The sequence below is a fragment of the Triturus cristatus genome, chromosome 4_1 (assembly GCF_964204655.1).
Source record: "Triturus cristatus chromosome 4_1, aTriCri1.1, whole genome shotgun sequence".
NCBI lineage: Eukaryota > Metazoa > Chordata > Amphibia > Caudata > Salamandridae > Triturus > Triturus cristatus.
In genome coordinates, this window is record NC_140585.1 from 1,192,175,019 (window position 1) to 1,192,193,324 (window position 18,306).

The 18,306-nt window shown below is 40.5% G+C and overlaps 1 protein-coding gene across 2 annotated transcripts in view; it reads left to right on the top strand.

Annotated features, from left to right (window-relative positions):
* BEST2 (bestrophin 2) overlaps positions 1-18,306 on the top strand; it is a 52,592-nt gene that overhangs the window by 9,749 nt on the left and 24,537 nt on the right. For both annotated transcript variants that reach the window (XM_085654467.1, XM_085654468.1), the window contains exon 3: positions 252-346. In XM_085654467.1, the coding sequence (XP_085510593.1) occupies positions 252-346 (95 nt within the window). The remainder of the gene's footprint in view (positions 1-251; positions 347-18,306) is intronic.

Genomic DNA, 18,306 nt, shown 5'->3' on the forward strand with positions numbered 1-18,306 from the left:
AATGGCGGGAGAAGATGGCTTGTCCTTCAGGCTAGTGCATTGGCATGTTGTTGTATACCAGAGGTTGGAGAGATCAGTGTCTTCATCTGTCGTGTCTTTATCTGTAATTTCTTCTCCGTCATCTTATTCTTGTTTTTTTTTATCTTCAAATTTGCATGCATTTAATTTTTTATTTTTGTATCCTCTTTAGAATTATATATGCTCTAACCAACACCTTCTTGTTGTTCTCCTCTACCAATCCACTGACACAGGTTTATCTTGACCGACAAGCAAAAGCGCAACTTCGAGAAACTATCCATCTACTGCGACAATTACGCCAACCTCATACCGGTGTCCTTTGTGCTCGGTAGGTGCCCAAAAAATCTTTCAGGGCCACCTTGCTTTAATACTTCCTACATATTGAAGTCTGATTTTAATTTCTTTTGTAGTTATTTTTTTTTATTGTTCCATTTATCGTAAATTGCATGCTAAAGGAAATAAAATTCTGAAATATTCATACTCCTTCAAATATAACCATAAATTGACATGTATTCAAATGTTATTTGAAATGGATTACTATTGTAGGAATATAATAATCTGTGTTTATCTTCAATGCTAGTGAATAACCGGCATTGTTGTAATGTAAATATTCCTATATCAAATTATCAGTCATGCGCTCTTTCATCCTGTTTAACATACACTAATTCCATGTTTTATAGAGTTTTTAAATGGACCAATGTTACCCCAAATGTTACAACCATAATTACTCAAATAAAGCACATTACATTTTGTCCCTCCTTTACTTCCCATGAGTGCAAAGAGCGCAATGTTCTCTATTATAATTGTTCTGGAAATGTGATGGTCCTTAAATTCCCACCTCACCTTGAATGTTGTGTAGTCTGTAAGACCTTAAACCTATTCGATGTATATTATGTCACCACTCTAGAAATTGCCTTGCAAAAAGTGATTTAATTCTATCCAGACTTATGTTCTTGGGTTCACTGCTCGTTTTGTCCCATCCATCTAATATTTCTTACAAGGGCAAGTTATAGCATAAATATGGTTTAAAGTGCTGCATGTTGCCTAATCACTGAGAAGGATTTTTTTGCTTGCAAATGGAGCTAAATTATGCCCTCCTTTAAAAATATATATTTGCAATTAACACAATGTAAACCAGGACCTGCCCCTTCTTTGTAGTTTCTGCTAATCTTTGTTGTTAACAATAATACGGCCTTTTTGAGAAATAGTTTTCATAATCTTCCTTCTGATGTTTGGTCATATTCTGGTGTGAGACTAATGGCTTTGAGGAAATAAACACTTCAAATCCTTTTTGTCCACAAAATTCAAAATTTTCAGAATGATTTTTGATCTTGAAGGTCTGTGTGAATATTTCATAACATGCCAATCTGTTGTCAGGTCATTTAGGTTGCTAATAACAGTAAATCAGCAGTTTTCAAACCACTTATCTTTTTGTTTCTGCCAGTCTTCAATGTGTATTTTATGTACCCCTGCCATTCTAACGTTTCGCTCTATAATTCCCAATTCTAGGTTATAATTCTCAGCTATAATTGTATTTAGCGAAATCATGTGACTTAAAGGTAGAGGTCTTGTTTTGTAGATGTTGTGGGTGGAGACTTGAGATATCCAAATGCGCATTATGATCAGTGTTCTTTCTGTACACATTATTCTGCCGTCTCTCCGTTGATCCGAACACGCATTTCTATACCTCTTACTTCCGCTGTAATTACTCCTCTTCCAGGAATTTCATTTATTTCGTAAATGAGGTATTCCAATTTTCATTTGTGTTCCTCAACATACCAGAAAGGCATCGATGTGCCTTACATTAAATTATAAGTGTCTCATGCAGACAGCCTGTTGTAGAAAAATACACGTCTGTTCATATGCATCCCTCAAGAGACAAGCAAAGGACAGAGTAACATAGGAGCACATTGCTGTTCCAGGCATTGTAAGTGGCCCTGATTACAACATTCAAATACTTTTTGTATTGGTACTCCATGCAATAATTGCAAGAAATTATTTTTCCATACCATGTAAATTGGCATTCAATAATACAAACTCAATACTCTGTAAACGCTGTTATGGAATATTTGTATAGAGGCAAGAGCTGGCCATTGCACACCTTAGTCAACAAACTAAAACTTCCAAACAATCACTGCAGAACACAATTCATATTCAATCTGAAAAACAAAGTTTTAAACATTAAAGAATGTCAAACTTTATACTTGAGCAACCTTTCCTCCTACCTAAACGAGGGCGGGCTTGGAGGGTAATACTAGCCTCAGTGTCTCTAATGAAATCTAGATTTTCCTAACAAACTCTTGGAGAATCTACATCTCCTGTCCAGAACAGAGGCTATCTTTATGCATGTGAAAAGCTCCTCAAAGCCATTGATGGCACATGTTCCACTGGTCTATGGTAGAATCTTGCAAACACCAATCGCCAGTGTTCCCGATTTTCGTCAAAAGTCCACCTGACAGAAACCCTTTACTAGAAATGGCCTCCCATACCAAAAGCACACAAAACCGACTCGTGTCTACTGTTGCATCTTTCGTTACCACTTTTACCCATCTGGCAATAGCTGATGTTGAAACTGGATCGAAAGATTTAACATAAGACCATAATACTTGTCCTACTCCATCTTCCTGAAATTCACCCTTCCTAATTTTATAATCTTTTAAAGATCTCACTACACTCAAGTGAGGCTGTTCATCAAATCTTGGATAAAACACTGATAAAGATATCATGCTTGTCCTTTTTTTATTTTTATGAAACCTAACTCCATCATGATTATAAAAACAATTACTTGCATCTAATCCCTTTACATCCGCCACTTTCCTGAAAGAAGAGAAGTGCACATTCAAAGGCAAACTTTCAGATATTTTAAAAAGCAAAAATAGAGTTCAGAAAAATGATATTTTGGCTTGAGTAGTCCCCGCAATTTGATACATATCGTAACCCAATAAATCAAGACCTCTTTCCCTATTCATGTCCCATCACCCAACCTATGATCGGTTGCTACCGTTGAGCTATTACAACTGATCATCTTCTACCTCAATCCTTTTCCAAATAAGTGATAGTTTTCTATCTATTGCAAACACTTCCAAATCCCTTTCCATGCGCCAACATACCCCTGATTCTCCACACTCCAACATATCTCTGCCTCATCCCTGGAGTTAAAGATTCCCTGAGCTGTCCCTGAAGGCCTTCAAACTGGACTCCACCCCCTGAAATCCTCCAAGCAAGAAGGTTCAGTTGACCACCAGAGGATGTTCTCCACCATCTGGCTTCATTAACAACCTCACCTAACAGGAATTTTAAAGGTTCCCCTTCTGCTAATTCCAGCACCCCTTTAAACGGGCAACTCACTCAAAAAGGAGTGACTGACACTTTTGCTTCCTCACTAGTAGGAGAACCCTTTGAGGGCATTGCAAATGGACGAAAACCTGATCCCTTTTGCCACCCTTCAGTTCTGTTGAAATGCATCCACCTCTTCAGACTGGGACTCGACTGTAGAATCTCTTCAACTGCCTCGTTAACCAAGAAGCAAAAAGATCTATTTCTAGAGGACCTATTGTTCTTGTAGCATATGAAACACTTCTTGATCGGGACTTCAATCGCTGTAATCCCTTAAATATCTTGAATTCCAATCCACTACATAGTTGCATAGACCTGCAAGGTTTTCTGCTCTCAGCCCTATATGGTGCTCTAACCAATAACATTAAAACTCCTTGGCAACCGCCTCCGGTCACATGATTTGCTTCCACCTGGACAGTTAATATCCTGCACCAGAGAAACATTGTCCATTTCAACAAAACATCACAACTGCTACTCTTTTTAAAATCTGTTTAGGGCAAGATAACCTTCTTTTATCCAAAGCAATTGATGTGAAGATATTCCTCCTCCAGATGCAATCTCTCTCCTGTTGTTGACCCATTCAAAGCCCCCCCCCCCCCTCCCCACCCAACCATGCAAACTCGTCTGTTTCTAAAATGAAGCCAGGCCACATTTCAAAAATCGCACTGCTATTCGATGTCTCTATATTGTTTCCACTCCTATTTAACTCCTCTCTGGCTTCCACGGATACATAAATCATATCGCTGAACCATAAACCTGTTTTATAGGCTCTCTGCCATTCGTCTTTGCAGAACCCTGTAACATAACAAACTGAGAAGCACAGCCTAAATTGAAGATAAGAAACGACCTCTTATTCTCGCCAGAGTTCTCAACGACACCATATTCTTGCACAATAGACAATTTACTTCCAGTGTTATTGTTTTCACCTTCCTCACAGGTAAACTCAAGATTTCCTATATCGTATCCATCCTAACACCTAAAAACTCCAACTCCTTCCCTGGAATGAACACTGACTTATTTGGTTAAAAAAAAAAACAGTCCTTCCAAAACGTTTTTCACCAAATGCAATTACTCATCTATCGCCTGGAGATCTTGTGACATAACTAGGAAATCGTTCAGATACTTACTCATTTGTCCTCCCTGCTCTTGAAGATACACTGCCACTGGCCAAAGAACATTGGTGAGACACCAGGGTGCAGTAGCTAGCCTAAATGGAAGGCAAGCCAACTGATAAAGTTCTCCTTTCTACCTAAATTTTAAATATTTCTGAATCGCCTCTGCCGTTGGAAATTTAAAGTAAGAAACTTTCAGATCTATTTTTTACTAAGCAGTCCCCTTCCTGAAGAATGTAAATGGATTCCTTCCATCTTGCCATTTCTGTACTCTCTAAATCAATTGAGGCCTTACAGATTTATTATAGGACACCAACCTTTGTCCTAACAGAATATTACCAAAACTTTTTGAATCTCGTGATACGTTCTCTATTGCACCCTTTATTGTATTCTAGACCTCTCTTCTCACCAGATCAGTCTGATCCTGAGAAAATATAAATTCTCTTGCTTCACTGCGCTTGAAATGGAGTTTTACCAAACTCCAGCACAGAACCATTCTCCATATTAAAGACCCACTCATCTTTTGTCAGTTTGCTCCATTCTTTAAAAAAAACTTTTAGATTTCTCCTATACCATTAGTGGGGGGGGGGAAAAAAAGAAAACATCCTAGGGCCTACCTTGATTTCCTTGAGCCACCTTTTGGTCTCTTGTCTGGACATGTGACCTCTACTTGATCTTCACAGTTGTGGAAAAAAATGAGTGGCTGATCGAAAACCCCTTTAAAGATCCTCTTCCTTGCTTTTGATATTTTGATTTGTTGAACATACGGCCAGTGAAATGTCCTGTGAACGACTCTAATGGTTCTTTGTAATGATACCCAAGCCTTATCCAAGGCTCTGAAAGTGGATGCAAATGTGCCTACACCTTTCACCAATCCATCTACATAAAGTAGATCTCAAGGGTCCTCCGTGGGTTGTTTATTATCCACCCAAGTTTGGATTAAGTGTCCTTAGAATGGTTCACCATATGAAGAACATGAGCTAGAGGACCAATCTCATCTCGGAGCCTCTCCTGCCACTGCTTCAATGCTCCATCCAAAACTTTAAGGATCACAACCCGTCTTAAATGAAAAGCTGATCAAGTCTGGGTCTAAATCTGGGGCGGCACAAACCCTGTTATCAGTTACTGGTAAAAAAAACACTCTCAGAACCGCGTTAGTTCCCTTTACTAAAGGCATGTACTCCGATGACCCAACGGCCACCAATCACAAATTCTAGGATGCCTACTCCTCTTTGGGCAATACAGATCTTCGCTCTGGGGTTCCGTAACCACCCCCTTTGCTCTCTGAAAGATCATTTTCTTCTTCTCCAAGTCCCAACCATCCTCATCATACAGTACGAATACATATTCATCATCACACGTGACAGTGTCCTTAGGCTGAGCTCAAATCAATTAATGTCCATTATGGACATCCACTAATATGCAGCATGGGACACCGTGACTCTCTGTGATGCTTAGTCCACCGATCGCCACAGAGGACAAAACCTCTTCTCACAAATGTGCTTCCTTATCATTTCTCTTTCCTCCTTCCGTTACCTCCCTTATATTCTAGGGACCAAATTCCATCTACATCAGATGACTCCATCCACTTCCGTTTCCTAACCATCAAAGAGTCGTCAGCTTCTATAATAGAAAAATAAACTTCTTCTTTTTGAATTGAGTTCCTTAAATCTCCTCCTGCACCGTTTTGACTCAAAGCGCAGGATTCCTCCATCTGTATGAACTCCTAAATTAATTAATGTAATAAACAATTTTCAATATGGACACAGTTTCTATATTAATATACTTCAACTAAGTAGTATGGTATATTCACTAGTCGAACTCTTTATTCATGATTTGGAACTCAAGATGTCCACAAAAAATCGCAACAATGCATAAAATACAATAATACATCTTAAAAGGTAGGAGACAAGATAAAGTTCAGAAATGATAAACTCAAGAGAAAATTACGCAGTAATAAGTATCTAAGGAGGTTCTCCACCCGACACAGCAGCAGAAATTATGTACAAATTACTCCATAGTGCGCAACCAAAGGAGTTCCGTACCGAGACACCACAGCAATCCTAAATCCAGATTAAAATAGGTACATTAAAGCTTTAAAACATTTAAGGATTTTGTGGCCAAAATAGTCAGAGAAACCTGAAATAGTTAACTTGTATTCAAATTACTCCATAAACTATAATACACTTCCAAAGAAGTTCTTACCCTGACATAGCAACAGACATGAGTAAATTACACTAAAGTGAGCAAGCGAAGGAGTTCCCTCCCGAACATAGCAGCACACCTAGAAGCCTATTAAAATAAATGTATGAAGCCTTTAAAAAATGTAGAACATTTTGTACAAATTACTTGATTCTTTGGGTGGAAAAGGAATTCTTGTGCCGCCTCTACAGAATTGACATTGTTCTGGCAAACGATTGGCCATAAAAGGGGGCGTCTTAGAGATAATAGGGCAGGAAAAACAAAAAGAACATGATTAACATCCTAGATCCCCCAGGTCACACATGTTGCAGTCTTACCCTGTTTCCCAGAGGACCAATTTGCTGTTGGGTCATTAAACAGCAGCAGATTCATTTGAAATAAAGACCTAGAACGGCGAGCACCATGGTCTAAATTCGAGGCCAGGTACTTCTGGACTACCTTCGGGTGGCTAGATAAAGTTATCACCTCCAATCTTTTCTTCATCGTACAATACATGAGATCTAATTGGTAACTGATGATACTACCGGTACTTTTTAATTGGTTTTTGAATTCTAGGGGAGAGGAGGTCCCAACCTCTTCCTGTAAATCAAAATAACTCTGCACCAAGGTAAAATTTCAGGAGAATATTTGCCCTGGTCTGAGCCAAATATTGAATGATTCATGAAGCCCCTCATGAAATCCTTTTCACTGTTATTCAGCTGATAGCTCCACGGAATCACACTGGCTAATCCTTGCACATCAGAGCTTTTCAGACCAAGTTCCAACCAAATTGTTGGTGTCTATATAGCTGTATTAAAATTGTAGAATTGGCCCTACCATTTTCTCTTAAGTCCCGTTTTATCACATTGATAGATTCTATAGCATACAATAGAGTTGGCAGGACTTTCACCTTAAACGATTAGCAACTACATAAAGAGCCTTCGCCCCATTGCGTTATAAAAGGCACATAACCCATTTGCATGCGAGGAGGCCTTGGAGGAACAATATTCTATATGGGATTTATCCAATGTAATACCGGTCACAACTTTCCCTAAATAGGGATATGATTTAACGATCTCTAGTTTTTCTAGACTTGTACTCCAAACATAGTTCTGATCTTCCCTAAATTTCTGCTTTTTAAAATCCACATATTACTCTTTTGAAACATTGATCTTCAAATAGTGTAAGGCAGTATATTGTTGGAGGGACGCCAACCTACTTTTCAAGCCCTTGGGTATTAAATCCAAAATTGCGATAGTATCTGCATACATCTGACCGGGAAAGAGATGGCCACCTTTCTTCGGAACATCTCCCTGATTAGCTGCAAAATGATTAGGGAGGTCCGAGACATACAAAGAGAAAAGCAATTGGGCCAGCAGGCACCCATGCTTTGGCCCATTTTTGGGGGCATTATAGAGGATAACCTTTGTCACCCCCTATTAACAGTTTGGGCCAAGCAGAGGAGTTGCAGGGTGATTATTAATGAGAAGGGTGTCCTACATACCCAGCTACTTTCGTTTTTCCCAAAGTGATGGCCGGTCTACCCCATCAAAGGCTGTTGAAAAATCTAAACGCCACATAGACATTAACCCCTCGAATTAAGGTGTGCTTTTCAGCTATGAGTTTCAGCATACAGAAATTGTCTAATGTGCCGTGTTTTATCCCGAAGCCTGCTTATTCAATAGGGAGGATTTTCTCCTCCACACCCACTCTGTGAGGTGCTCCAGAATGCTCCTAGCGAACACTTTCCCCACTGCGTCTATTAATGCTAATTGGCGATAATTACCAGGGAGGTGTCTAGGTCCCTTTCTGTGAAGCAGGATTAAGACCCTTCCAGACCAGGAAGGGGGAGTAACTCCATGCCGGTAACAGTAAGCAAAAAAGGGTGTGAGATGGGAGGCCCACAGGAAGGGCTCCTTTCTAATGACTGTCATTGGGTTTCATCTGGGCCCATTGCCCCAAGGATCTCCTTCTCTTGATAATTCCCACGATCTTGCTCGTAGAGGGAGCATAACCTCCTGAGGGAGAAACTATAGGGGAAGGAGTCCGACAAACCCAATCAGTGATTTCCGAATCGGGTTCAAGATATGTTCTCCATATAGCTTTTTATGGGAACTGGAAGAGACTTTGAACTGGAACCATATCTGTCACAGATTATTTTCCAGTATCTTTTGGCATCTTTGCAGGAAGCTGCCTCCTCTAGCTGAACCCAATTATGGTCTTCCTCTCTTTTCAGAGTACTTTTTTCCCTGCATCATCTTCTTTTAAGGAGATTGATTAGTTTGCTTTGTTCTGCAGAAAAACAGCAGGAATGGTGCCCTTGCTAGCTTATTGATTTCTCTGTTTAGGCCAAATCCAGATATGGTCTCTGCTGAAGGGATAAGTTGTTTATTTTACAGGCAGAAACCATGGATTTTACACAGGTTCCATGCATTATCAGGAGGTCTGGGGAAGAGAGGTGCTGATCTCCTACTAATGCAGTCAATGATTTAAAAAAAATTTTTTTTTTGTTTTTTTTTTTTAGATGCTTTGGCATTCCAATACATTCTGCCATTATTTTTTTTTTTTTTTTTTTTTTTTTTTATTTATTTTTTTTTTTTTTTTCCCCTTCCCTAAACCCTACTAATTCTACTTTAAGTTTCCAGGGTCCCATCTCCATTAGGCTCATATCGATCTCACAGGAGATTAGCATGTGATCACTATGTATTATCTAGAACTTCCATGCATAATAACCTATTGAAAGTAATTGCATAATCAATCGAACCACCGGAAAGGGACTTATGAATGGCGTTTCCACTCTCCCATTTACAATTAGGAGCTCGACATTCCTTAAGCCCTCTACAAAAACTGATCCCCTTATATCTACTCTACTGCTAGTAGGTCAAATAACTGGGGACATTCTAAATCCTTCCTCTTTGGAGACGTTTGCAAAGAGCCTTAATGTGTGGTAAGAGACTTTCGCATTCAGATAGCCTACCAGTACTGTGTGTTCAGGCCTCTTATTATGATACTAGAAATAAAATCAAACCTATCCTTCAACAAGTGTGATAAAGAGTCAGGTGGGATGTAAGCATTTACGACCCATAGTGAATCAATACTTTCCTAATTCCCATCAAAGCTTATCTTTAGAGTTTGACTTGTGCGAGAAATCTTTATACATCCAGCTAATGTTAGTGCTAAGCAGCACAGCTATACCTCATTTTGCATGGCCCCTCTTGATTGGACATGCTGGACAGCTTAACACAAAATAGCCTTCAGTCAGCCAATTATTTTCAGTACAAGTTTCTTGAATACATAGTATATCAGCTTCCAATCCTTTCACGAATTGCAATTTATTATCGGACAGTAAGCCGGCTGTATTCCATGAAATTAATTTGAGACCATTACTAGGAACTTTTTTTTTTTTTTTTTTTTTTTTTTTTTTAATTTAGCATTGTAGGACAATTTGGAATTAGAGGCCCCTGCCACCCAGCTGCATCTCCCAGCTTCCTCGTCTCCGGGCTGAATCTGTTTTCTTTTTCTCAGGGAACAGTGAGACTGGAGACCCGCAATTTACTTTGCCTCTTGAACGGGGAGGAGTCTGGGAGGGAAGAGTCAGCGAGATAATTGCCCCGACCGTTGGAGTTGCGCAAGAAGATTTTAGGGACCATCTCCTCCTGCAGTGGGAGAACACCAATACTGCGGCAGCGCAGCTTGTTGCTATTCAGAATCACTAAGTTTGGTATCCCTTTGGAGCTAAATGTTACTTGAGCCCCACCGTTCCTTCCATGATCAAAAACTCTCACCAAAGAAAGATCGCTACTCTGTACCAAATTAAGGTCGGGATATCTGAAAAGCAGCCAATAGAAAAGACCTGTACGAATAAATCTCCTGATCAAAAATGGTGAACAGAGGCACAGATGGCAGACTACAGGAAGGATCATCCTTCACATTGAGATTATAAATAACATTACCTCCCACTTTGGAAGTAATTATTTTGGCAATGGGTCCAAATATGAATGGAGGGTAACCATCAAAGTGCAAGAGACTGGTGCAAACAGTAAATTTTTTACTTGAGGATTCAACAGTAACTCTGTAAAAGCCCCTGGAAGCGGTGGAGGGGAGGTAGTCTTGTTGTTTCCTCGGTGGAGACTCCTCCGCCTCTTCAGTGTTTAAAGACGGTACAGAGTTTGAGGCAGAATTCGGAAGAGTTCTGATCAAAGCTGAGGTTTTTTTTTTTTGGATCATATTTTGTTGATTTCTCCGGAGTTGTTTCTTCCTTGCAGTTCTTAGCACATTTTTACTCTTATTCACTAGTCAAAAATTAATATTAAATTACTTTCCTTCCTCCTTTAGGGGTTGTCCTTGCTGCTGAACGCTTGCACAGAAAAGACAGCCAGTGACACAACTGGCGTGCGGTCCCGCAGTCCCGGTTTCCAACTATAGGGGGTGCAACACAGCTAATTTTGCCCTACTCTAAAATGGCTGCAACGTGCATGTGATGTTCTATGTCAAACAGTACACCACTCCTAATGCTGAAGCCCATCTCCAGTCCTCTTGCTTGTAAATAGAAATAGGACCGTTGTGTGGCTACCTGACAGCACATGGGCCCCAATAGTTTACGACCGATCCACTTCTCTGTTTTAAAAGTTGCGCTTGTCCTATGGCTCAAATGAACACTGTTACCTGGTTTGAAAAATACATTTTTGCTTCAACTAATTCCAACAACCAAAATCGTTTTTTAGTTCAACCACAACACAAAATAAGGTCCCATAAATTTGAAAACATGTCAACTTAATTACTAAACCTTAAGACTACAACGGCTATCATGAAAATATTAATAGAAAAAAACATATTGTCTACCTTAACATAAGTTCTAGAAGGTAATTGTATAATGAAGAAAAATGGCTGCTGCATCTGGTCGTCTTAGGACTGTGGGATTCTAGTTCTAGAACTTTGAATTCTGATATGTTTCTTTGTCCAGCTGCATGAAGCGGGCAATAAAAGACTATCATGCTAGCCTTTTATCTTTCATGTGATCGTTAATTCTACCTTGTTCCTCTGACGTCTCAGCAATGTGCTTAATCATTATCAAATATTTATTTGAATCCATTTCTGCTTTCATATAGACACGATCATCTACTAAATGTTTGTCATAATAATCTTTATCCAGCAAAATAACAGTCCCACATTTATTTCCTTCTCAGCTTGTTAATTTATTAGAGCACAGTTTACTTAAAGCCTGAAATTCCTGTTCAGATACAGTAACCTCTGATCTGACTTTACTCCTATTTGTTCAAATTTTAGACATATTTTTTCAAAGATATCCGATGTTTTATTCTATGTCGTAGGATAAGCAGTACATTTTGGTATGGCTCCATCCAATTCCTAATCATGTGAAATATCACCCAGATGTATTGATTGCTGTGAAAAGAAATCTTCAGTTTAATTATTCAGTGTCTTGCACTACTTCTCCACAAACTTTTTTTTTTTTCTTTTTTTTTTTTTTCTTCTGTCTTTGCAAAAACTAAGCTTGAGGTTGGATAAAAGTATGAGTTGAACTCTAAAATGTTCCTTAGGTGGAACAGTATGAAGTTTATTATCTCCCTCTTTATTTGGTTTTCCAAACATATCAGTTGCTGCTCAGCCTTCAACCATAGAGGATTAATCATATGAGGCAACTTCATGACATTTTTTTACTTTTCGGAAGCAGCACTCCGCTTTTGCCATTTTCTGGTAAAATCACTAAAGTCTATTTCATATTTAAAGACACGGGGCTGTCAACGGAGTGGATTAGGCAAGACACCAGACTGAACTGACAATCTCTTATTTAAAGTAATTTGTAAGGAAGACATAGGGGTCCTTTTTGTTCTTAAAACGGGCAGTAATTCATTGAACAGAGCGTTTTAACCCTTGGTTACAGGTGTTCAACCTGTGAAAATCAGTTGATAGAATGTTTAAATGCAAGCTTTATATACAATTTTCTTTTAGATTTGCCCTTAAATAGTCATTATGACCAATATGCACTGGACTTTCAGGAAATAGGTGTTGGTAAACATGCAATCCTACGTAGATTCATTTTGGAGATCTTACTACATGAACTCCTAGTTTAGAAATAATAAGATTTTATCAAAAGATAATACATAAGAATGGATTAAACGTATGTTTATGGATTCTTCAGGTTTTGTGAAGTTGTAAAGTGATGGAGACAAACTTGGGAGTTTTTAAATATTAGTATACGCAATGAAAGTCCAGACACATCCTCTTGCAGAGAGAAAGAATAGTGGCTACTTAGCTTTTCAACCCTCTTGATACGCTTGGGAGGGCTGAACAGGTAGCGAGGGAGACATCCAAAAGATCTACCCACAATGCTTCTTCTTTGCAAGGTGCCTTGCTTTTAGTTTCCGTGAGCCTCTGCAGGTGTTTGCTGGGTAGGGACAGGGCGTGCTCGGGCCTTGGTGGTGCGTCATTCACACTGTCTCCCATGTGGACAATGCGGAGTCTGGTCAAGTCCTGCTGAAACTGCTCGGATCTCTGGTATCTACCCATGCGTCTCTGTGGAAAATGGTGGGGCGGATGGTGGTGGACAAAGATGCCATGGTCTGCTGGACTTGATGTCGATTGTTTAAACCTTCACAGGGTGATCTTCCTAGGGACCAAACAAAAATCGTCCACCCAAATATAAACCTGCCACCGCAAAGAGGCCACCCTGAGTCACAAGGATGATTCTAACCGCAGTCAATGTGGCAGCCAACTGCAGTAAGTGATCTTGGTCTAGCACCAAGTCCCCCAAGGCACTTTGGTTTCTTGTGATGAGACCATAGCCTGGCCACTTTAAAAGAAAATCTGCCTTTTATTGATTTTCAGTAGTTAAGTAACATTACAATTCAATTAAATATCCCGCCCCCTTCCCCTCAACAAGCAGAGCGAAGTAAAGCACACTGTGTACAGTTTAACATTGGTTCATGCATGACACTCTGACCGCATAGGTAATTTAGTTTGTATCATCTCATCACTACAAATTAGCACTAAAGACACATCTGAAAAATTATCATTAATTTCTGGATCTTGTCCGGCCTCAGGGTCTCCCATTTCCTGCTGTAGTCTGATTTCTACTAAGTCCCATTCTATTCTACCTGCCTGTTTTACCCCACTGCAAACCAACCTGTGATGTACATCATTCAGCACGTAACCAACTCACAAATTCTATAGCCATTGCTTTCGAGCGGGCAGACGTTTAGTCATCCATCTCAAGCATACACACTTCTCTGCCACGGTGGGTCCTAGTTCTTATATCTTCTCCACGTTTTTAGTGTGAGTAACTAGTCTCAGCAAGCACATCTGAATCGTTGGCTGCAGTTGTAGCTCGGTTAATATCCCCAAGGTATGAACCATCTCACTCCAGAAAGCACCCACACCTGAGCATTTCCACCACGTGTATTTAAGTCCCCTCTTTTCTGCATTGCTCCAGTTTCGAGGATCTAGTCTGTGCAACCACTGTGGTGTAATGTAAACCCTGTATATGCACTTGTACTGTCTTGGTTTCAGGAGTGCATTACGTGTGACCCTCCTACAGTTACCCAGCATAAGATGTCCAACACTGTTCCCTCACCAAGGTGCCCATTTCACCCTTCGATTCTGTTTCGGCCACGTGTTTCTAAGATCTAAACTGCCACAGGCACTGAGACTGCTTCAGGGGAAACCCTGTGATAAAATTGCGGCTTTCTTTAGTGCTCAGTCATTACAGGCACTTTGGATTTTGGGCATGCCACATCGAAGGAGGTGTGGGAACAGTGCTGTACGGAGTCGAGATTGATTGACCCGTTCTTGTGGTGTGAGGTCCATGAGTCCTGAGGATGGTCTTGTGGACGTTTTTAGCCACTTGAGACCGAACGTTGACAGTCTATCCACTAACACCATTGATTACACCTTGTGGTGTTTTAGCCAAAGCTACCAGTTCAAAGATAAGGATTTACCTAATGGGACCACGGGTTTATAAACTAATTTTGTTAAGAGGACTCTGCACTTCCCCAGGTCCCTGCACTGAGTGCATAGTATCAATTTTGAAGGCTCGTGTGATGGCACCAGTGGTAATATGTTAATATATTGATGTACTACTGTGTCTATTGGTGTGTGTATATAATGCTTTGTACTACATGTATTCACAATGTTTTTTGCATTTGTATAGCGCTTACTACCTCTCATGAGGCGTCAAATTGCTTTTTGGCGAGTAGCGCGCTACTCTGGAACCCAAAAGGATTAGTGGTGAATTAGTACTTTGGACCGTGAGCATGTGAGTTTATTTGGATTGAGAGAGGATAGTGAAGGGATCGAGGGAAGGGCTTGCATTTTTATATGGAGCTTGCTACCCTTGATGAAGTGTTGAAGCGCTTTTCGGCGCCTAGCACGCAATTCTGGACCCCAAATAGAATTAGTGGGAAAATAGTTCATGGAAATTTATTTGAGTGGTGGACATGTGAGTCTTTCAGTTGGATTGAAAAGGATAACCTTAATATATAGTCATATAATAATATACTTTTGCTCATAACAATACGCCTGTGTTTGATTATGTGAGTTAATTTTTTGATGGTATACAAAAGGATCATCTTTAAGGCCACCTAACTATTGAAAGTGGTCTAAACAATTCCTCCTGGAAAATTTTTGTATGTAGAATGAAGCTTATATGTGCATGTGTAATGATGCATGCTCAGGTATGAGTCATTATGCAAACGCAGGGACCGCCACGGGCAGACAAAAGGTCTAGCTACGTCAATGCAAAAAGCGTATATTTCTGCAAATGCTGAACAGCAAAAGGCATTGGCAAAGCCAATAGGCCGAAAAGACTCTACATCTTTTGTAGAGCTTGTTAATTTTGTAACAAAGCAATGTTTCCAGAGGTTTTTAAACGGGTTTTGTTTTTAGGAAATGTGTAGCGTCAGAAACTAAACCAGCAAACATCCTGATTTAAGTCTGAAGCAAATGCCCACCTTTCAAAACTTTTTTTTTTTTATTAAAAGTTCTGTAACACCAGCTCTGTCTCAAACTCTCGGTCTCTTTTCTTGGGCACACGTCCAGAGGTTGAAATGGAAGATCCCCGTAATCTTTAAAGAATGGTGTTTTGTTAATGCTCCATGGCATATTTAGCCACTTACAGAGACTGTACGAGCTGTGTTTGGAATTAATATTGCATGAGATTTTTTGTTTTTGGTTTACATATAGAGATGGGTTGTAGTGAATCAGCAAGGCTACGTCTTTGGTCTGGCTTCATTGCATTCACATGCATCCCTTGCTTGTATATAGATGCACTACACTGTCCCAGTGTCACCATTACAGCACCTCATTCTTGTGCATGCCTAAAGAGGGCTGGTAAGCTTCCACACATACACAGAATCAGATAGCCCTACACCTAAGGAGTCAAGTAGGGAAGGAGTGAAATGGGGATAGACCATTACCAATAGTGTTGATACACTTTATTTCGCTCCTCAGCAGGAGTAATTTCGCAACCTTCAGGGTTCCATTTCTCCTTCCAAAATTCTGAAGGTTGAATAGAGGAGACCGGAGAGGAAAAGCCCCAATAGACTTGGATGAGTTTGATTTGTAGAGCAGGTTTGGAACAATCCAATGTGAATCGGCTGCGGCTCCTCTGCTATGGTGGTGGGAGTGTCACCCCCACCAGCAGTAACTGGTGCTAAACTTGAAAAATAAAACCATAATAGACCATGTTTATTATCATTTTATTTTTCTCCTACCGTGGAGTCTGCGGCGGGGCCAGGGGATGACTGTTCCTGAGGGGGGGGGGGGGAGTGGGGGGGCACAGTTGGAGCGTGTGACAGTTTGGCTGGCCATCTCAAGCCGGCCAAACAGTCATGCGCACTGAAGCGGTCTACAAGCAGAGCTGTGTTTCCGGAATGCAGACAGCAAGTACGATCTCCCTGGGAGTGCAAAGCGAGGGTGCTCAGGCCAATCCTGACACAACTCTCATGCTGTGAGAGCAGCGTCTGGATTGGCCACATGGCAGTCTGGGAGCTTGTGCCTGCGGTGGAGCCAGAAATGTGGCAATGCAGTGGGTGTCTGGTACTTTTTTGTTTGTTTTTCGTTTGTCCCCCCCTCCCCTCCCTCCGCTCCGCCACTTTGCCCCGACACCAGCCACAACTGATGTGAATACATAAAATTAATGTTTGTACACAGTAATGCAAGAAACGTTGATATGCATTTGTTAAACATTAATTATATACTAACAACCATGTTGTGAGACAAACCTTGCACAAAACCTGTATGTTTATTGAATAAACTGCTCTACCTTTTTTTTTTTTTTTTACCTAACTGTGATATACTATTACAATAGCCATCAAAAATATGTGTGAAAAATGGTTATGCCTATTGTCCTTATCTAGCAGGCCAGTACCATCAAATATGAATACTGTTGATAGAGCGCCTAATGCGCAAAAACCTAGAGCTCAGATTGGTTATATGTGGGCAATCTTTCAGACTGACCATAAGAAATTATACCGGTCAGTAAATACTGGGGTAATACTGAACTTATGAAATAGATTTAAATGCATGTTGTTTCACCTTGCAATTACCTTGAATCAGAAACTAATAATTCCAGCTAGTTATGTAGGGCATGTGAGCCTGATGCATTTTGGAGTGCCCAGCACAATTTGGGAATGGGAGCAGATCTCTACATCAAACTATCTCCTCTGCCAGATCAGAGTATTGACATCTCTCAGCCATTTGTCCAACCAACTCTGAGTTTGGGGTCCCCCATCCTCTGACAGGTGGCAATTTTCGTTCATGTCAGTTTAAGGGGTGATGGCGTTCTTGCCCCCAGTTTTTAGTTTGAAGCCTACCAGCTGTCTGATTGAAAAGACATATTGGAGACATGCTGAAAGCTGGTCTAGGAATGCATTCGGCCCATTGTTTACCACTGGCTTTGTGGGTTGTCATTTAAAGTTGCTTGCTTTCGGTTTATTGGTTCTACTAGTTTTCAGTCCAGCATGTCTTTGTCCCCCCTGTCGGAGTGTTGCCTCTTTACCACCTCTCTGATTGGCTCCTTCCATTCTTCCACAAATACACGCTTTTTGGGCAGTTTTTTTTCTCTTATGAAGCACTTTGAGAGTGCGTGTGTTTTCCAACACTTCCCCTTGTATGTTTCTTGCCCTCCGTTCTTTGTGTCACTCTAAAGCACATATACTTCTTACCCCCCGTGCTCCATTTTACTGTCTTGTCTGTGTGCTTCTTTCCCCTCTGCCAGTGTCTGCATTGGGCTCTCACCCATGTGCTTCTCTGTCCCCACTGCTCTCTTTAATAATTTGCAGATTTATATAGCTCTGTTTATTACTGTTCAGGGTATCCAGGCGCTGTCCATGGGCATGGGGACATTAAATGTTTTGCCCAGAGTCACAGGATGTTGAGCTGGTACCAAGACGCGAACCCGGATCCCGAGCCAGCAGCTCTTGACGGCTCGCCCCATACATGAGATTCTCCCCACGTTGCTTCAAGTCCTTCCCACATGCTTTCCTGTTAAAATGTGCTAAACCTTTTCTTTTTAATTTAATCTACCAATCTCTTTCTAAGGCACTGCAGCTAATCACACCTGTTATTTGAAATGAGCATAGTTCCCTGAAGCAGCACAACAGTGTAGGAGCTGCAGGACCGTCTCCAGAAGCTACACATTACT